The following is a 21,939-nucleotide window of genomic DNA, read 5'->3' as shown; positions in this document are numbered from 1 at the left end:
GAGTTCACGTGCAGCAGCTGGAGGCCCTGGCTTGCCCATTCTCTCTCTCTCTCTCTCTCTCTCTCTCTCTCTCTCTCTCTCTCTCTCTCTCCTTGCAAATAAATGAAAATAAAAATAAATATGAAGTGCTGAATACCTCAAAGGTTAAACAAAAAACTTTTAGGACTCAAGAAATGGCTCAGTGGTTGAAGGTACTTGTTTGCAAAGCCTGATGGTTTGAGCTCAATTTTCCAGTACAAATGCACAAAATAGTCCATGCATCCAGAGTTCATTTGCAGTGGCAGAAGGCCTGGTGCACCTATTCTCTCTCCTCGCTCCCTCTCTCCCTCTTTCTCTCTCTCTCTCTCTCTCTCTCTTTCTCTTTCCCCGCCCCCCCTTACAAGTAAACAAATAACTTTTAAATACAATGACATAATAATCCTTCTATTCATATAAAAAAGGAACATGGGGGGGGAAGGCAAGGAGTTTCATCTTACATTTTGGAGCCCTGTCCCCACACTGGGGAACCCTGCCTGAGACTGGTTGCCCTGCTTCTTTGCGCATGCTCATCGTTGTTCCTGCTCCTTCTGGTATCCTTTCACTTCCTTTGTGGATTTCCTAAACTGTCCCTTTACTTAACTCTTTACGATAAAATCTATGTTTTTCTTTCTCACTCTCCTTCACCAGCTCTCATAGAGGCAGCCACTAGTCCATCATCGTACCTGGAAATCCCAGCTCACCATAGCTTTTGGGGGAGAATTTTTATCATGAATGGTAGTTTTTGCCAAATGCTTTCCCTGTGATATTAAGAAGATTTCCGGCCCTTGGATTTCTTAACACAGTATACTACTACATTAGATTTGACGGTGTTAGACTAAAGTTGAAATCCTAGAATAAATCTCACATAATCATTGTGCATAATCAATTTATTAAAAGTATTACATATGCTGATAGAATTGCTAGGCTAGTATTTTTCTGAGGACTTTTGTGCCCGTCTGCCCAGAGCACTCTGAAATACTACAGACTTCCACTGCTCCCTCTGAGTCTGAGATCCAGCAGCTCATCCCGAATTAATGCTTCTCAACTTGAATGACTTGAGTCAGACGTCCAGACTTTAAATGGCTGCTTCAGGCAATTCCTAAAAGCTGTTTCATCTTGCTTTGGGGTGGAGAGGGTGTACTGAGGCCTGCACTAAAGCCATCCACAAATCCTCCCACTGGAGGAACTCCTTTTATGGGCACCAGGCATGCAGTCCACACCACAATGCTTCGTAGAAGAACTTGAAGCCCAAAGAAACAAAGTGATTTTCCAAGGTTCCGAAACAAGTCATCGACAGAGCTAGTGCTTAACCAAGCCTACTAAAGGGAAAAACGCAATGGCAGCTAGTCAACACTAGAGGGCATCCCAAACCGGGATTCTCACCCAGAAAGCACCATTCTATTATAGAAGTGAAAGGGATTCTACTTTTGCCGTAGGACTAGAGAAAGAGAAGGCGCTAGTGCAGGGATGGAAAGGAGGCTAAGAGCTAGGGCTGTGAGAACAGTGCATCAGTGGTGTCAAGAACGTGCACAGCAGAGGCAAGACGGCAAGCAGAGGGTGCGTCTCACCCTTTTGAAAACAGTGAAAAGAAATGATTGGTGAATTAGCAAGATTCTCTCTGTGATACAAAGAGTGACGAGATTATTTTACCCAGATGCTTCTGTCTTGATAAACAGAAAAAGAATCTGAGAGCAATATTTTAAAATGTCAGAAGGAAGTCTAAATTGTAAGCCCTTTTTTTTTTAATTGCTACATAACTTTATTTTCAGTTATGGGAATTCAGAATTGTAAGGCACATTGGAGAGATGATCTACCCTATCCTTTTGTTTTGGTTTGGGGTTTTTTTTTCGATTTAAATTTTATTTTATTTTTTCTTTTCACAATTTTTATTAACATTTTCCATGATTATAAAAAATATCCCATGGTAATACCCTCCCTCCCCCCACACACACTTTCCCCTTTGAAATTCCATTCTGTAAGCCCTTTTAAATTCTTTGTTGTTGTTTTGGGGGGAGTTGTTTGTTTTGTTTTTGAGGTAGGGTCTCACTAACCCAGGCTGACCTGGAATTCACTATGTAATTTCAGGGTGGCCTCGAACTCACAGCGATCCTACTACCTCTGCCTCCTGAGTGCTGAGATTAAAGGCGTGTGCCACACCACGCCCAGTTTAAATTCATTTTTTTTCTTAATTAACACAAGTTCAAATTTTTCATGTGCTGATGCAGGTAAAGAATTGAATTACCTTTAATTGTGAGCAGAATTTTTAATTCATAGACTTTCTAAATGATATTTTTCCTATTACACGTAAGTAAGAGAGGAAGATTATTTATTCAGTCTAATGTCTTTAAAGGGACACGTATGCACTAAGCTGAGGCTAGTTCTACTTTTATATCCTCATGACACACAAAAGCCCATGGGCCTATCCTTGACGAGATGGTAGCCTAATGGCCACTAATGTCTACATGCTGCAGCTAGGAGGAAGAAATGAAGATAAGGAGGAAGAAAAGAAAGACAAAGGGTAGCAGGAGGAGGACAAAAGGCGAGCAGTAAGTATCGTCGAGGGTCGAGGGGCGCACGCAGTGCCTGCAGCTCTGCTGGGGGGGGGGGGCGATGGCAGTGACGTGGGGCCGAGTCGGTCCACAGCGCCCCCGACAGGTGAGATGCTGTGTTACCTCGGAGACCACCGCCGACTCCCAAGCCTGAGTCCTGCGCAGTGACACTCCCTCCATCCGCCTGAGCCAGTGGACAGTCCTGTCTGCTCTTTCTAGGGACACGCAATCCTCCTGCCCACCAAGCGAACAGCCACTCCTCTCCCAGGCGACCTGGCTGGGCCATTCGCGTGGATGACTCAAGGAGGCAAGATCCTGGTTGGCTCTTCCTGGATCTGAGGGTCATTAATCAGGTACCTTTACTTTCAGGCAGTCAGCTAGGGATGGACCCAAAACGAACTCGGCGTTTCATCCAGTCTAGTCTCATCCTCATCCTTTGACGCCGGCACCTACTCAGGTGTTCTGGCCTCTTTCTGAGTCCGGACCGATCAGCCCTCCCTGAGAACTCACCAGAGCAAGAAAATTCTAAATAAGGCCTATGGGAGGAGCTCCCTCTTCTTCTTGGCTGCTCTCCTCTCCTCGCCTCAGCCTCGGGTCCCAGTACCACTTAATACCTCATCTCCCCCATTCTAGCAGCCAGGCTGAAATCTTTTTTCTCTGCTCTTACTACCTTTTAGTTTTTTTAAGCTCTGACCTTCCCCCTTTCATGTCTGCCTCCAACCCCAAGCTTAGCTTTCCGCATCGGCTCCCAGGCTGCGGTGGATCTAGCCCCTCCCCTGAACAAAGCTCCCTGAAGCTCGGGCCCTCCACTGCTGCAGCCTTTCCCTGGATATCAATTTTCTCAAATAAACCTTATAAGTTAACCTCTTTGGAATCTGCTTCCTCAGTTCTATGTGCAACGGACAAGGATCTAAAGTTTGGGATTCACAGGCCAGGGAAAAAAGCTCACTGGCCCTGGGATGTGGTTACCTAAAAGAGAGCAGTGTGGAGACATCTATGAGAAGAAAGGCCAAGGAAATCCCACTTCAATCTTCAGAGACTTGAACAGGCTTTGAGGCACAAGAAACAGAAAGCTGGGGTTGGGAGGAAGGGGAGAAGAGAATCTGAGGACCTTAAAGGGATTGCTGCAGCTTTTATTAATGCTCTCTTGGCTGCACCGTTACCATTGCATGTGCAGTGGGGTGAAAAACTGAATGAGATTCACACCGACTTAAGAGTCAAGAGGCGCTGGGCAGGTGGCTGAGTGAGCTAAGAGAGCTTGCCGCACAAGCGCGAAACCTGAGTTCAGTCCCCAGCACCCAACATAAAAAGCCAGGTATGGCTTTGCATTCCTGTAACCTAGCATTTAGGATGGGCAGAAACAGGAGGATCACTGCAGCTAGCTGGTCAGCCAGTTTAACTAAAAAAACAGCTAGCTCGAGCTAGAGAGATGGCTTAGTGGTTAAGGCACTTGACTGCAAAGCCAAAGGACCCTGGTTCCATTCCCCAGGACCCATGTAAGCCATATGCACAAGGGGGCGCACGCATCTAGAGTTCATTTGCAGTGGCTGGAGGCCCACGCCCATGCGCTCATGCGCTCTCTCTCTCCCTCTTTCTCTGTCAAATAAATAAATAAATAAAACAGCTAGCTCCAGGTTCTGTGCGAGGCTCTGTAGAAGAGTGACAGAGGAGGACATTGGGTGTCCTACCTCCGCTCCGCACACATCTACACACACGCATGCACAAGCACACATATATGCACCACGTGGGCATAGACACGTGCTGAAAGGAAGGAGCAACTAGGATGACTGGACCCCTAAGGTAAAGGTTAAAAACAAAGGCAGGAACGTCTGCACTTGCTGGAAATCAAGCATGACCTGACTTCTTAGCTCTTGCCTAGTTCCCTAGACCTGTTTTTCCACAAACAGCCAGGGCTCCTCCTGGGAGGGAGGGCTTTCATAGGATTTAGACATTGTGGTTGGTCAAGTTCAGCCCCTGGAACGTGGTACAAGGACTAACCTCTTCCTAAGACAGACCCGAGGCCTAACCAACCAGCTGGACCTCCAGTCACCAGAGCCCGAAGACAGCCCACCTCCACGAAAAGGTTATAAATATCTTTGCAAGGGGAGAGCAGGTTCTCTGAGCACTTGAGAACTTCCAGCTATGGGTGAGTTTTTCCCTCAACTGGGCCCTTAGTCTTTACTCTCCACATGGGCTTCTTTATCCCCTCCAGCTCCCCACAGGCAGGAGCTCCTTGAACTTTCTTTTCTCTTTTCTTTCCACACTTTTTTCCAGGCTCTCCTCGTGGGATCTTTAGCCACATGAGTACCTTTTCTTGCCTCTGTACTTTCCTCAATAAATATAATAATTTAATAATTATCCTTCTCAGTCTTCTTTCTTATTCAATTCTTTAATTAAAATTAGAAATGAAAGCTGGGCATGGTGGTGCATGCCTTTAATTCCAGCACTTGGGAGGCAGAGGTAAGAGGATCACTGTGAGTTTGCGACCACCCTGAGACTACATAGTGAATTCCAGGTCAGCCTGGGCTAGAGCGAGACCCTGCCTTGAAAATCAAACAAACAAAAATTAGAAATGAACCTAGGGTTTGGGATTCAAGGATTTTCCTGGAATCCCTAGAACCCTGTTACAATGCCACACACAAACACCAAAAAAAAAAAAAAAAAAAAAAAAAGTCATCTAGAGTTACCCATGCTAAATTTTCTCTCCCTATGAACTGGTTCTTCTGAGCATTGGTTCTGTCTTGATTATAGACTACAACCAGTTGTAGTGTGTTTTTTGTTTTTTGGGGTTTTTTTTTGGTTTTTTGAGGTAGGGTCTCACTCTGGTCCAGGCTGACCTGGAATTAACTCTGTCATCTCAGGGTGGCCTTGATCCTCTGCCTCCCGAGTGCTGGGTTTAAAGGCGTGTACCACCACACCCAGCTAGTTGTAGAGTTTTGAAAAGGGAAATGGGCCTGGATTATGGCTGTGGAATGCTAGAGTTTTAAGTATTCCCAGCTTCCCAGCAATTCTAATGTGCAATAAAGATTATGCTAGGCTGGAGCTCTTCCAAGAGCTCACCCTTCCCTTTGCTTTGCTTTCCCATTTCCCCAGCCTTTGTGGACCGCAAGAACCTCTCTCTCCTCTGAATGGCCTCCAGGCCCAGCCAACCCTCACTCCAGTCTCCATTTCACAGTAAGGTTTTCCTGACCTTTTTCTCCTTCTACAATAAGCTGTTATTTCAAACCATCCATCTGCTATTTACTTCCTTTGCACAGACTGGCAATCCAGCTCAGGCCCTTCTCCCATAAATAGGCACACACTTAGAAGTGGTCTTTCATAAGACACCCTGGGTAATGACAGACTCTAAAAGCTTTGCAAACCAAGCAGATGTGGTACAAGGAAGTGGGTAGAAAGTTTGTTCCTGCCTGTCAGAGGCAGGAGCATGATCACAAAGGAAGAGTATTGCCTTTAACTCTTGAGAGAACAAGATGTAAGGCCTCTAGATCATTTCTAAAGTACATTGACTCTTTAGCTAGTGTCTGACCAGGGCTAGGGATGTAACTCAGTTGATATAGTGCTTATCCAGCATGCATGAAGTCCAGGTGGAGGCAGGAGGTTCAGGAGTTCAAGGTCATCCTTAACTACATAGTGAATAAATAACTCAGAGCTGCCCAGACTCCTACAGTAAGTTTTTCCTAACTGTAAATCATCCAATAATATCAGATTATTAAAAAGTGATACTAGGGCTGGAGAGATGGCTTAGCAGTTAAGCACTTGCCTGGGAAGCCTAAGGGCCCCTGTTAGAGGCTCAATTCCCCAGGACCCACGTTAGCCAGATGCACAAGGGGGCACACGCATCTGGAGTTCGTTTGCAGTGGCTGGAGGCCCTGATGCACCCATTCTCTCTATCTCTATCTGCCTCTTTCTCTCTGTGTCTGTCTCTCTCAAATAAATAAATTAAAAAAAAAACAAAAAGTTAAAGTGATACTATGGGGCTGAAGGGATGGCTTAGCAGTTAAGGAAAACCCAAGGGACACAGGTTGGATTCCCCAGGACCCACGTTAGCCAGATACACAAGGGGGTGCATGTGTCTGGAGTTCATTTGCAGTGGCTGGAGGTCCTGGAACACCCATTCGTATTCTCTCTCACTCTCTCCCTCTTTCTCTGTCAAATAAATAAATAAATTTAAAAAATAAATAAATAAATTGATACTATGGGCAGGAGAGATGGCTCAGTGGCTAAGTGCACTTCCTGCTTAAGCATGAGGGCCTGAGGGAGCCTGAAACCACCCAAGTTTGAATTGTCATGACCCACATAAATGTCTAGGAGGCACTGTCATGCACACCTGTAACCAAGTCCTGTGGACACAAACAGGAGAATCACTGGAGCTTGCAAACGGAAAACAGTAGAATCAGTAACCAACTCCATCACAAGAAAATAACAGGCACGTGGTGGGAAGGGGGCACACCTGATGTTCTCTGGCCATCGCAGGAAATCCCAGGGGGTGTCACATCAGCACACACATGTGCATACACGATACATACCACACACATGGCACACACCACCACCACCACCACCAAAACCACTCCATTCTCCACCAAATGCTGGGATCACAGAAGCCCTCCACAGCTTCTGTTTTTTCCATGGGGCGTGGGGATCGAACTCACGCTTGAGTGACAAGCACTTTATCCATTCAGCGCACACACACACACTGTTTGTTTGGTGGTTGGTTTTGGGTTTTGTTTTTGTTTTGAGGTAGAGTCTCACTATAGCCTGAGCTGATCTGGAACTCACTATATAGTCTCAGGCTGGCCTCAAACTCACAGCAATCCTCCTACCTCTGCCTCCCAACTGCTGACATTAAAGGCACATGCCACCACATCCACTCCTTTACTTTTTTTTTTTTTTTTTTTTTGAGGCAAGCCCAACAAACTGCCATCTTTATACAAGAGTGAGTGAGAAAGTGAGAAAATTGATGCTCACAGCCTCCAGCCACTGAAATTGCACTCCAGATGTGTGTGCCCCCATGTGCACATGTGTGACCTTGTGCACTTGCATCATTGTGCACCTGGCTTATGTAGGACCTGGAGAGTTGAACGTGAGTCCTTAGGCTTCACAGGCAAGCACCTTAACCCCTTAACCACTAAGCCATCTCTCCAGCACCCCTTTATAATGTGTAAAAGTCTTATTTAAAACTAATAGCCAAAACATAAACAGGCAGCCTGGAGAGATGGCTTAGCAGTTAAGGCGCTTGCCTGCAAAGCCTAAGGACCCATGTTCAACTCCCCAGATCCCATGTAAGCCAGACACACAAGGTGATGCATGCACACAGGGGGTGCACACAGCTGGAGTTTTATTGTAGTGGCTAGAGGCCCTGGTGTGCCAATTCTCTCTTTCTCTTTCATAAAGGCATATGCCGCCATGCCCAACAGAAAAATAATAAGCTGGGCGTGGCGGCACATGCCTTTAATCCCAGCATTCAGGAGGCAGAGGTAGAAGGATCACTGAAAGTTTAAGGCCATGCTGAGACTACAAAGTGAATTCCAGGTCAGCTTGGGCTAGAGCGAGACCCTACCTCAAAAAAATTAAAATAGGGCTGGAGAGATGGCTTAGCAGTTAAGGTGCTTGCCTGTGAAGCCTAAGAACTCATGTCTGAATCTCCAGGTCCCACATAAGCCAGACACAGTGACACAAGTGTGCAATGTTGCACATGCACAAGGGGCACACGCATCTGGAGTTTGTTCACAGTGGCTGAAGGCCCTGGTGCACCCACTCTCTCTCCTTCTCTCTCCCTCTCTCTCTCTCTCTCTTTCTGCCTCTCCTCTCTCTTTCAAAAATAAATAAATAAATAAAATAGGAGCTGGAGAGATGGCTTAGTGGTTAAGGCGCCTGCCTGCAAAGCCAAAGGACCCAGGTTTGATTCCCCAAGACCCATGTAAGCCAAGGTGGCACATGCATCTGGAGTTCATCTGAAGCAGCTAGAGGCCCTGCCATGCCCATACTCATTCTCTCTCTCTCAAATAAATATTTTTAAAATAAATAAATTAAATAAAATAAGAGCCAGGCATGGTGGCTCATGACTTTAATACCAGCACTCAGGAGGCAGAGGAAGGAGGATAGCTGTAAGTTCAAGGCCACCCTAGGACTACATTGTAAATTACAGGTCAGCCTGGGCTACAGCAAGACCCTACCTCAAAAAAAAAGAAAGAAAAAGAAAATAGGGGCCAGAGAGATGGCTTAGGGGGTTAGAGAGATTTCTCAGTGGTTAAGGCACTGACTGCAAAGCCTAATGATCTAGGTTTGATTCCTCAGTGCCCACATAAAGCCAAATGCACAGTGGCACATGTATCTGGAGTTTGCAGCAATTAGAGGCCCTGGCACATCCATTCTCTCTGTGTCTGTCTCTCTTCTCTCTATTTTGCTCTACTTGCAAATAAATAATTTTTTAAAAATCAATGAGGACCCTACAGCTAGAGAACAGCTATAACTTATTCTCCATCCTAGAACTTATTTTTGAAATCCCACTAAAGTACTGAATTGAAAACATTTACAAGAACATTTAAAGGCCTTGTAGTATAATGCAATATGAAGACCTTGTGAATATTCCTAACAGTTACCGATTTGTTCTATTCTTTACTAATAATAAATCAGTCCTTGGAAGCATATTTCGAACCAATTCCTAACAACACTAGAAATTGTAACAGTCTGTGAAAAGAGCCTTCAAGAAGAACCTGAAATTGTCTTTGATTGAGGCTGATAATTCTCTAGTCTAGTAATCATTCTCCAATGGGTGACATTTCTATAATCCTAATAATGAATCTGTAGAGTCAATTGACAAGTTCCTTTTTGGTCATCTAACAAGAAATTGAAATCTGTGACTTCTAGAATTACTCTTTTGCTAAAGAAATCAAGAGTTTCCTCCCAGTTGACTAGCTGTCAGGATGTTGGAAAGAGATATGCAGCATGTAACCTTTTGGGGAAAAGATGCCATCAAAGGTCTTAACCAATAGTAGACCCTGCAAGTATTGCTGCCAGCCTGGCAGGCCACATGTGCCAGCTGGTGCAATGACAGCATGTCTCTTATGGAGAAGTCAACTCTGATTGGACTAGGAGCCCACTTCATGGGAGGGACTTCCTGTCTGGTACAGAAAACCCAGTAAAAAGCCTATGGTTAGGAAGTTCATAAGCCCTAAGGAGGAAACTACTACTGTTGTATGGCTAAACGCATATATTATGCCCACCAAATTGCACTCTAAACATTTATATTTATTCCCATATATTAATGCTACTCTCACTTTTGGTTAGAAAAACTTTTCTTCTCTGGGATGACTCAAAACTCACCCTACTGGCTAGACAGATGGTTTATTTGTTAAGGCGCTTGCCTGTGAAGCCTAAGGTCCCATGTTCAACTCTCCAGGTCCCACATAAACCAGACATGCAGGTTATGCAAGCACAGAAGGTCACACATGCACACAAGGTAGCACACATGTCTGGAGTTTGATTGCAGTGTCTGGAGGCCATGGAGCACCAATTCTCTCTCTCTCTCTCTCTCTCTCTCTCTCTCTCACACACACACACACACACACACACACACACATAAAAGAAACGCAAGCCAAACAACTTGTGAGCTGTGTGGACCTTCACAAGCCAATCAACTCATGATTTGTCATATGTCAGAAATCACATTCTTTCAATCCAGTTAAAAGGTCCCCATAGTTTTCTATTAATTAACCTTAAATAATAGCAACAAGTACAGCCAGTGTGGGGTTCTCTCTCCAGGGAACCTCCAACCCTCCTTTAAATGATACATTCTGTTGTGTGTTCATTTTGTGATCATCCAAACACTGACAGTCACCAATGGTGTGTACAGCCACTATGAAAGTCAGTATGGAAGCTTCTCAAATATCTAAAAACAGATCTACCAGTGGAGGAGAGAAGTGGATTAGAACAAAATATAATGGCACATATTTGTGAAAATACCATAATGAAACCTATTGCATTGTAGGCTAATTCTGAAAAAGAATTAAAACAAACAAATATCTATTTATATATGACATGAACATAGACTATGACAGGAGAGAAACAGGTCTAAACATAGAGTAAGCAGCTCATTAAATATGAGTGCTGCTCTCACTGATAACCTGAGAACTCCTCCAGGGAGGTGGTGACAGACACTGAGAAGACTCAAAACTCATCCAAGCAGAAAACCAGAAGTTGCTGAGAGCTCAACGCTAAGAGAGACTTATAACATGCCTCCAAGGCCCAGAGAACATTGCAGAAGAGGGGCAAAAGAATTTAAGAGGCACAGAGTGGGAAGGCATATTGTGAGACACTGTCTCCCCAATCCCTTCCTGGAGACTGACAGATGCATTCATGACCCCACAGTGAATACCAAAAAGCCCACTGAGGAGGGTCCTCAGTGGGATGGGGGAGGGGAGGGGCAACATAAAGTATAACCCAATGGGACTATGACCACTATGCAATATATTAAATAACTAAATAAAAATGGTTAGTGTCATTAGCTATTAGAGAAATACAAAATCAAGCCACACATAACACATATATAATAATAGAATAACAAAAATATGAAATGGTAGACAGGCATGGTGACTCATGCCTTTAATCCCAGCACTTGGGAGGCAGAGGTAGGAGGATCACCATGAGTTTGAGGCCACCCTGAGAATACATAGTGAATTCCAGGTCAGCCTGGGCTAGAGTGAGACCCTACCTCAAAAAAAAGTAATATATATATGAAGTGCTGATGAGAAAGAATGTGGAGGAACTGCTGAACTCTCATATGCTGTGGGTCAGAATGAAAAGTGGCAGAACTGCTTCGGAAAACCTACCATATGGTCTAGGATTCACCCAGAAAAAAAGGACACATCTGGACAAAGTCTTGTTCTCGCGGCATCAACAGCCAAATGAATAAGCAGTGACATCTCAATCTGATGAAACAGTGCTTAGCAGTAAAAAGGAACTGATTAATAACAACCAGCAGCAACACCGACGGGCCTCAAAAGAACTGTGAAAGGAGGCAGGCAAAAGTAATCGCACTAGAAAATTCAAACTGATCTATAATGACAGAAAACAAATTGGGTGTTGCCTGGGGATAGAGTAAATAGGGAAGGGTTAAGAGACATAAAAAAGAATGTGTGCTTGAGGTCTGGAGAGATTTCTTAGAGGTTAAGGTGCTTGCCTGTGAAGGCTAAGGACTCAGGTTGGATTCCCCAGGACCCATATAAGCCAGATGCACAAGATGGCACATGCATCTGGAGTTTGTTTGCAGTGGCTAGAGGCCCTAGCATGCCTATTCTCTCCCTCTTCCCCCCCCCCCCGTGTGTGTGTGTGTGTGTGTGTGTATGCCTCTTTCATGATCTCTCTCTCAAAGAAATAAATAAGAAATGAAGGAAGGAGCTGGGTATGGTGGTGCACACCTTTAATCCCAGCACTCGAGAGGCAGAGGTAGGAGGATCACCGTGAGTTCAAGGCCACCCTGAGACTACAGAGTTAATTCCAGGTCAGCCTGGACCAGAGTGATACCCCACCTCGAAAAACCAAAATAAATAAATAAATGAAGGAAGGAAGAAACAAACAAAACAAAAAGATTGTGTGTGATGAAGATGTTCATTATCTGGTTGTGGCAATGGTTTCATAATTGGGTATATACATCTACATGTATTAAAAGTTTTAAATGTGTAAAATTTAAATACATAATAATTCTACCTCAAAAAAAAAGCTGTTTAAGAAAAAAAAAAATGACTGGGGAGACAGCTTCAGTATTTTTTTTTTATTATTTGAGAGAAAGAGAAAGAGAAAGAGGTAGATAGAGAAAATGGGCACACCAGAGACTCCAGCCACTACAAACGAACTCCAGATGCATGTGCCACCTTGTGTATCTGGCTCATATTGTGTATCTGGGTCCTTTGGCTTGGCAGGCAAGCGCCTTAACCACTAACCCATCTCTCCAGCTCAGAATCAGTATGAAAAGTTTTTGCTGGCAAAGCCTGCTGGTCAGATTCCCCAGTACCAATGTAAAACCAGATGCACAAAGTGGCGCGGGTGTCTGGAGTTCCTTTGCAGCAAGAGGCCCTGACAGCCCCATACGCCCATGCTCATGCCTCCCCTCTCTCCCTCTCCTCTTTATTTTTTCTTGCAAATATATTTTTGTGGGTTTTTTGGTTTGGTTTGGTTTGGTTTGGTTTTTCGAGGTAGAGTTTCACTCTAGCCCAGGCTGGCCTGGAATTCACTATGGAGTCTCGGGGTGGCCTCGAACTCACAACAATCCTCCTGCCTCTGCCTCCCAAGTGCTGGGATTAAAGGCGTGTACCACCACGCCCGGCTGGCAAATATATTTTTTAAAAATAGCCAATATCCCAAGTCAACAAGTATAGATATTTCTTAGACCTGGTCTAAAAAAAATACAACACAACATAACACAACACAACACAGAGAAAAGTTGGCAAGAGATTAAAACATTCACGGTGCAAATCCTTGGGACACCCACCTCAGCTGCTTGCTTTCTCAGTTTGCCTCCACTCTCCTGCTTAGGTATTGAAATCAGCTCTGCCCTCTTCTTGCTGGGTATAATCTCCAAGTTGGTTACTGGCTTCTCTCTGTAAACAAATTTGCAATCACACTGTAAAAGCATTATTTCAGTTGTTTGAAAACATCTACTACTGATCGTTGGAGACCAATTCCATAGCAGGAGTCCAGCAGTCACCTGGACCAACCCTTGTGTCCTGCACAGCAGGAGGAAGAGGAAAAGCATTTTCAAGTGAACACTTCCAAGTGTTCACGGAAGAACTGTTAACCCTATGCAATGGATGAAGTCCAAAAGTGTTTCAGCATTTTTGCCATGCAATTCACATGTTTTTCGCACTGTTTTCTGTTTGCTAAGTCACAATGCTCTTGTTTAAGTTCTTTTTGTTGTTGTTGTTTGAGGTGGGGTCATGCTGTAGCCCAGGCTAAACTGGAGTTCATTATGTAGTCTCAGAGTGACCTCGAACTCATGGCAGTCCTCCTACCTCTGCTTCCCAAGTGCTGGGATTGAAGGCATGCACTGAGCTGGGCATGGTGGCACACGCCTTTAATCCCAGCACTTGGAAGGCAGAGATAGGAGGATTGCCGTGAGTTCAAGGCCACCTCGAGATGACATAGTGAATTCCAGGTCAGCCTGAGGTAGAGTGAGACCCTACCTCGGAAAAAATAAAAAATAAAAAAAAAAAGGCATGCACCATCACACCCCCAGCTCTGTAAATTCTTTTTTTTTTTTTTTCAAGGTAGGGCCTCACTCTGGTCCAGGCTGACCTGGAATTAACTCTGTCATCTCAGGATAGCCTTGAACTCATGACAATCCTCCTACCTCTGCCTCCCAAGTGCTGGGATTAAAGGTGTGTGCCACCACGCCCGGCTTTGTAAATTCTTATTAAATCCCCAGTGTACACTAACATAAGACACAAAAACGCTATTGTATTGTGATGTACTTTCCCATGTAAACTTGTTAATCACTTCCTTATATGCCTCTTACTATAAATGCCATACTGGAGCTAAGACGCAGAGACATTACCTGATAATATCCTCTCCCAAGCCAGCCTTTCTGCTCTAAGTCTGAGCATTGTTGTCTTCAATGAACTGGGACCAATTCTTTTTTTCCCCATACTGTCCAAAGCAAACATGCTAACTGAGGCAACTAATCACTTCAAGTTTGGGATTTTTTCTATTATTTTATTATATGGGTAGGTGCTTGCCATAGTGTATGTGTGGAGGTCAGAGGACCACCTCAGGTGCTTCTTCTCCCTGGCCACCCATGAGAGACAGTTTCTGTTACTACTGTTGCTTGTGGGCTTGGGATTCCCAGGGCTCCACCGCCCATTGCTATAGGCCTGTTGGGATAAGAGACATACGCGCCACTTTGCACCTAGCTTTTTACATGAGTGCTGGAGAATTGAACTCAAGCTCATAGGCTTGCAGGCAAATGCCTTTAGCCACTGGCCCATCTCCACAGCCCCCAGGTTTGTGATTTGAAGACAACTTTCAGGTTGTCAATGGAAGAAGCAGTCTCCAAGTGTTGCTCCCAGTCGTTTAAAATGCTGATGATGAGCCGGGCGTGGTGGCGCACGCCTTTAATCCCAGCACTCGGGAGGCAGAGGTAGGAGGATCGCCGTGAGTTCAAGGCCACCCTGAGACTACAGAGTTAATTCCAGGTCAGCCTGGACCAGAGTGAGACACTACCTCGAAAAACCAAAAAAAAAAAATAAAAATAAAATAAAATGCTGATGATGGAATGAAGTTATGAAATTTGCAGACAAATGGATGGACCTGGAAAGGATTATACTAAGTGAGGTAACCCAGGCCCAGAAAGCCAAGCGCCACATGTTCTCCCTCCTATGTGGATCCTAGCTACAAATGATTGAGCTTCTGCCTGAGAAGGAAAATACTTGGTAGCAGAGGCCAGTAAGTTAAAAAGGAGACATAAAGGGAAGAGAAAGGAAGGGAGGAGGGTACTTAATAGGTTGATATTGTATATATGTAAGTACAATGATTGTGATGGGGAGGTAATATGATGGAGAATGGAATTTCAAAGGGGACAGTGTGGTGGGGAGGGAGGGAATTACCATGGGATATTTTCTTATAATCATGGAAAATGCTAATAAAAATTTTAAAAAATAATAAAAATAATAAATATAAAGAGAAAAAAAATGCTGATGATGGGTTGGAGAGATGGCTTAGCAGTTAAGCGTTTGCCTGTGAAGCCTAAAGACCCTGGTTCAAGGCTTAATTCCCCAGGACAAACGTTAGCCAGATGCACAAGGGATGCACGCGTCTGGAGTTCATTTGCAGTGGCTGAAAGCCCTGGTGCGCCCATTCTCTCTCTCTGTCTGCCTGTTTCTCTCTGTCTGTTGATCTCAAATAAATAAATAAAATAAACAAAAAAATAAATGAGAGGGAGGGAATTACCATGGGATATATTTTATAATCATGGAAAATGTTAATAAAAATTTTAAAAAAATAAAAAAAAATAAATGAATAAAATGCTGATGATAGGGCTGGAGGGATGGCTTAGTGGTTAAAGCATTTGCCTTCAAGATCAAAGGACCCAGGTTCAATTCCCCAGGACCCATGTTAGCCAGATGCACAAGAAGGCACATGTGTCTGAAGTTTGTTTGCAGTGGCTGGAGGCCCTGGTGTGCCCATTCTCTCACTCTCTGTCCCTCTTTCTTTGTCAAATAAATAAACAAATAAAAATAAAATATTAAAATACTGATGATGGGAGTTCATTCCTTTGATCTGTTAGCTAGTGTCTGTGGATGATTAACCAAGGGGAAAGAACCAAGTCAAACTCTTCTAGGGTTATGAGGAAATCTTTTGTGAGATGCTAAATTGGGAGCAAATATTGATCAGTGAAGCTTTGAAGCTCCCAGGGAGGTAGCTGAGGTCACTGCTTCTCTGAGCATTTGTCCTTAGAAAGTTCTCTCTTAAAAACTGTGCATCGGCCAGGCATGGTGCACACCTTTAATCCCAGCACTCAGGAGGCAGAGGTAGAAAGATAGCCATGAGTTCAAGCCCACCCTGAGACTACAGGGTGAATTCCAGGTCAGCTGAGCTAGAGTGAGACCCTACCTCAAAAAAACAAAAAAAAAAAAAAAAAAAGGCTGGAGAGATGGCTTAGTGGTTACGGTGTTTGCCTGCAAAGCCAAATGACCTAGGTTTGACTCCCCAGAACCCACATTAGGCAGATGCACAAAGGGAGTTAGTTTGCAGTGGCTGGAGGCCCTGGCACACCCATTCTCTCTCTCTCTCTGTGTCAAATAAATAAATATTTAAAAATAAATAAATAAAATGCTGATGATAAAGCCAGAAGTGGTAGTGCACACCTTTAATCCCAGCATTCAGGAGGCAGAGGTAGGAGGATCACTGTGAGTTCAAAGACACCCTCAGACTACATAGTGGGGTTTTTTTGTTGTTGTTTTTTGTTTTGTTTTTCATGGCAACCCTCCTACCTCTGCCTCCTGAGTGCTGGGATCAAAGGTGTGCGCCACCACGCCCAGCCAGACTACATAGTGAATTCCAGGTCAGCCTGAGCTACAGTGAGACCCTACTTCGGAAAAAAAAAAAAAAAAAAAAAAATCCTGATGATAGTAGTGAGAAATGGGTGAGAGGTCACATCCAAAATAGAATCACTTGTGTCAAATGTCAACAAAGTAGAGCCAGAGGGAGGTCATGGAGGGAAACTGGACGTGTGCACGTTGCCTGCCAACGAGAACTACTGCAAGCAATTCCACAAAACCGTAGCATTGCACAAGCACCATCACACGGACCATCCGCTCTCAACTCTCCAGGGACGCCTGCCTGCCCAGCAACTGTTTGCTCAACGTGGCCCAGAGCTAATGTTGGTCCTTGTTATTAAAGCTGTAGCCAAAAAGTATTGCTTCAAAACAATTTACATCATCCTCTGTTTTGCCGTGAAACATTGCTCTTCACCCTTGCCCTTGGAAAACACTCATGGTTTCCACAGCAGGTGCATTGCAATATTTCCTACTTTCTTTCAACATTTTTCCTCTCTGTCTCCTCTCTCCCCCACTAATGATAGCTTTCAGATTCATTTATCTAATATGATAATCCTTATATCAGTGATACTTGCAGATCAATTTATAAAGGAAGGAAAGAACACGGTAATTTATAATAAAATACACCCTTCCTTCTTACCCCATCACACGGCCCAGGGATAAGCTCTCTTGCACTCTTCTCTATGGGTTAGTGAGAGTAAGGAACAATACTGTAATATCACCTCCAAACAATTTAATCTCCGGCAAGGATTCCAGGGAATTACCCTGTGGTTGAAATTACAAGGTCCCAGGTCCCAAGTCTAATGTGATCTGTCGCCCATCCCCACACACCAGACTCCTGCTCCCTGGTTAGTGGTAAAGTGAGGCACACAGAAAATACTCCAGGATTTGCTCTGCAGAACTACCACCCGAGTCAATCCTTCAGAAAGCCTTTCCCTTCCGCAAGACCTAGTCCTCTCATACAAAGAATCCTGCCCCTAAGCCACAACACCTTTAGTGTCAGCTAGAGACAGGTAGGAGGATCTGTGAGGTTAAGGCCAGCCTGGGGCTAAAGAGGTTCCAGGTCAGCCTAGGCCCTGCCTCAAATAGATAGAAAGGCCCCCAACACCTCAGCACTGAAGCAGACCAAAAATGAACCCAACATGGCTCAGGGAAATCTTGCGGAAGAGGGGGCGGAAAGAATGTCAGAGTTACATGTTGGGTCATGATTTTCAGAGACATTTATCATACTAGTAACTGGGGGCTAACTCCACAATGCACGACCCATTTTCAATAATAAGGAGGGTCTAAAGGGAGGGGGTAGATCACAGATGAGCCTAAATAATGGTACCAAACTGCCTGTATTTACTGAAAAGAAAACTAATAAATTAAATTAAAAAAAAATTATAAAAAAAAAATAGATAGAAAGATGATGGTCGATCGATCATCTTACCCCTGCTGAAGGCCTCGTCCCTGGTCTATCACGCAGTGCTGGGATTGTTTAGGCAGGAGCTGGACCAACAACGCTTTAAATCCCACGGATTCATCTGATTCAACTAGAGGAGAGAGTTATTTAATCTACAGTTACCTTCCATCGGGGATAAAAACTTGTAGATAAGCTGGGAGCTCTGGTCTAGAACCGTCCCAGCTCCTGGTTTGCCCTAGATACCATTTTGGAAAGGGGGTTGGGAACTCGGTGCTGGGGAGGGCTTCGCAAGGAGATGCTCGCAGAGCCTGAGAGGGAGGGAGGTGAGTCACTGGATGGCTGGCTGTCTCTGATTAAACAAAGGCCATCTGGAAATACCCATTGCAGGTGACGAGCGGTTAGCAAACATCACAAAACGTCTATGGGAAGAAGCGTGGAAGGCAAACTGCCATGCCTGTTGTGGGCATGGAGAACCACCCTGGGAGGCTCCGGCGCCCGGCGGGCCCCCTGGGGAGGGAGCCCACTCCCGGGCGGACCTGAGTGGGACCCGGCCCAGCGTCCGGGCGCAGCTGGCCCCTCCCTCGGCCAGGTACGGCAGCTTCTGGGGGCGCGCTCGGGCCGGGGCTGTGGGAGCGCCGAGCCGCAGGGCTCGCTGTCCCGGAGGGCGGCCGGGCTCAGACCCATCCCGCCGCTGCGGCCCGGCCCGCGGGGACCAGGCGCCGTCCGGGGTCGCAGGCTGCGATGGCGAGCAGCGCCGCCAGGGGGCGCGCGGCAAACGGCGGCGGGGGCGCGCGGGGCGGGGGCGGGGGACGAGGGCGCGGCGCGGGGCCCGAACCCTAAGCGCGGGAGAACGTGAGGGACTCCAATGGAGGCCCAGGCGTCACCGCAGCTCTGTGCGAGCGCCCCAACCGCTGAGCCACCCCACGCATTTTTAACACTACCTGAAAGTTGAATTAAAAGTTAAGATAATGAAGCCGGGCGGGCGTGGTGGCGCACGCCTTTAATCCCGCCACTCGGGAGGCAGAGGTAAGAGGATCGCCGTGAGTTCGAGGCCACCCTGAGACTCCATAGTGAATTCCAGGTCAGCCTGGGCCGAGTGAGACCCTACCTCGAAAAACAAACAAACAAACAAAAAAGTTAAGATAATGAGGGCTGGAGAGATGGCTTAGCAGTTAAGGCGCTTGCCTGCAAAGCCCAAGGACCAAAGTTCCATTTCCCAGGACCCCCATAAGCGAGATGTACAAGGTGATGCATGCGACAGGAGTTCGTTTGCAGCAGCTGGGGGCCCTGGTGTGCCCATTCTCTCTCACTCTGTCCCCACTGTCTCTCTCAAATAAATTTAAAAAGTAATTTTTTAATTTAATTTTTATTGACAACTTCCATAATTATAGACAATAACCCATGGTAATACCTGCCCTTGTCCCCACTGTCCCGTTTGCAACTCCCCTCTCCATCATACTCCTTTCCCTTCTCAATCAGTCTCTCTTTTGATGTCATCATCCACCTATTGATAGTCTTGTGTAGGTAGTGTCCGGCACTGTGAGGTCATGGCTATCCAGGCCATTGTGTATATGGAGAAGCACATTCCTTTGGCTCTCACACTCTTTCCACCACCTCTTCCACAATGGACCCTGAGCCTTGGAAGATGTGATAGAGATGTTTCAGTGCTGAGCACTCTTCTGTCACTTCTTCTCAGCACCATAGTGCCTTCTGAGTCATCCCAAGGTCACTGCCATCTAGAAGGAGAAGCTTCTCTAACCAAAAGTGAGAGTAACGTTAATATATGGGTATGAACATTAACTGAAGTATTTCCTGGGCAGTTTGGTGAGCATAGTATATACATTTAGCCAGACACCAGCAGACATTACACCCCTAGGGCTCATGACTACTCCTGTCATAGATTTTCAGTATCAAGCACATATTCCCACCTGTGGAGCCCATCTCCAGTCCAATTAGGGAGTGGTTGGTTCCCCCATAACAGACATGCCACTACTGTACCTGTTGGCTCATCTGGCCTGGCTGGCCAAATTTAAGGCTTGCAGTGTCCACTGATAAGTATCTCCACTGGTGATTTCTCTCTCTCCCACTGAACTATATGCAGCGTAGCTTTTTCTAGCTTTCTGTCAGCTGGTCTACATGGAGGAGGTTTTCAGCTCAGCTCCAGCAGGATTTCTCATTGACTTTGCAGCACAAGTATGTGGAGTCTTCAGCAGCAGGGTCTTAAGATCTATTCATGATGGGAAACCACAAGCCTCAGCAATGGCCTGTAATGTTTTAGGGCCATCAGGGTCCTCCCTGTCCAACAACTCACTGAATAAAATTTAAATTTTAGGGCTGGAGAGATAGCTTAGCGGTTAAGTGCTTGCCTGTGAAGCCTAAGGACCCCAGTTCAAGGCTCGATTCCCTAGGACCTACGATAGCCAGATGCACAAGGGGGTGCAGGCATCTGGAAATCGTCTGCAGTGGATGGAAGCCCTGGCATGCCCATTCTCTCTCTCTGCCTCTTTTTCTGTCTGTCACTCTCAAATAAATAAATAAAAATAAACCAAAAAAATTAAAACTTAAATTTTTAAAAAAGTCAGGCATGGGGCTGGAAAAATGTCTTAGCAGTTAAGGTGCTTGCCTGCAAAGTCTAAGGATCCAGCTTCAACTCCTCAGAACCCATGTAAACTAGATGCACAAGGTGGTGCATGCATCTGGAGTTCTATTACAGTGGCTCCCTCTCTTTCTCTCATAAAAAAAAGTCAGGCATGGTGGGTGTCAGTGCTTGTAAACCCAACCCTGTCAAGGTGGAGACAAGCTCATCTCTTGGACTACCTGGCCAGCTATTCCAGTCCACTTAGTGAGTTCCAGGCCACTGAGAGAGCCTGTCTCAGAGAAGGTGCATAATGCCCAAGCAGCAACACTCAGGTTACCCTCTAATCTCTACATGCACACGTGTGAGCACACATGAACACACATAAATACACACAATAAGTGAATGAATAAATAAAATTACTATCCCCACATCATCCTACTGAAGAAGTGGGTCATACTCAGTACACATGCTTTACTCCTGACTCCCTTCCCCTCACCATCCTGGGTCTTATGTCTATGTTGTCCTTGTTTCTTATTTGTTTTGCTTATTCATTTATTTATTGTAATGGGGTCTTACTATGTTAAACAAGCAGACCTTGAATTCTTGAATTCCTAGACTTAAGCTATCCTGCCTCATCTTTAGCTAGAAATACATACAGGTGCCTGCTACCCACCTGGCCTTGCCTTTGCCTTTTGTTGTTGTTGTTGTTTCCGAGGTAGGGTCTCACTCTAGCCCAGGCTGACCTGGAATTCACTATGTAGTCTCAGGGTGGCCTTGAACTCACAGCCATCCTCCTACCTCTGCCTCCCAAGTGCTAGGATTAAAGGCATGCGCCACCACACCTAGCCGCCTTTGCCTTTTTGATTCTTATTTTGTAACTAGGACATATTAATTGTACAAAGTCATGGCTTTCACTCACAATTTGATACATGTTTGTGATGTGCTTGACCAAATTCACCCTTCAAGGCCTGGAGAAATGGCTTAGCAGTCAAGGTGCTTGCCAGCAAAGCCAAAGGACCCAGGTTTAATTCCCCAAAACCCACATAAAGCCAGATGCACAAGGTGGTAAACATGTTTGGAGATCACTTGCAGAGGCTAGAGGCCCTGGCATGCCCATTCTCCCTCACAAAAAAAATAGAGACCCGGGATAGCCATATGAGAACACAGCAGCCATTGGCAAGTTTGGGAGAGAAGTCTCGGGAAAAACCACACCTTGATCTTAAACTTCTATCCTCCAGAGCAGTAACAAAATAGATTTCTCTTATTTCAACTTCCCAGCTTGGGGTATTCTGTCCTAGTCAATGCAAACATTCTTTCTTATTTCCCAGAAGAGCTGAATCC

At 45.3% G+C, this 21,939-nt stretch overlaps 1 protein-coding gene across 1 annotated transcript in view; it reads right to left on the bottom strand.

Moving 5' to 3' along the window:
* The window catches only part of Plaat5 (phospholipase A and acyltransferase 5), a 35,499-nt gene extending 15,538 nt beyond the window's left edge, over positions 1-19,961 (bottom strand). The window contains exons 1-4 of the mRNA XM_045137576.1: positions 19,949-19,961; positions 18,557-18,856; positions 18,048-18,150; positions 13,054-13,162 (exon numbers count right to left, since the gene is read on the bottom strand). Of these exons, the coding sequence (XP_044993511.1) occupies positions 13,054-13,162; positions 18,048-18,150; positions 18,557-18,856; positions 19,949-19,961 (525 nt within the window). The remainder of the gene's footprint in view (positions 1-13,053; positions 13,163-18,047; positions 18,151-18,556; positions 18,857-19,948) is intronic.
* Between the last annotated feature and the right edge of the window lie 1,978 nt (positions 19,962-21,939).

This window comes from Jaculus jaculus, chromosome 1 (assembly GCF_020740685.1).
Source record: "Jaculus jaculus isolate mJacJac1 chromosome 1, mJacJac1.mat.Y.cur, whole genome shotgun sequence".
In the NCBI taxonomy this organism is placed as follows: domain Eukaryota; kingdom Metazoa; phylum Chordata; class Mammalia; order Rodentia; family Dipodidae; genus Jaculus; species Jaculus jaculus.
Note: the sequence above shows the minus strand (reverse complement) of the source record. Positions and strands in the feature narration are given on the sequence as shown.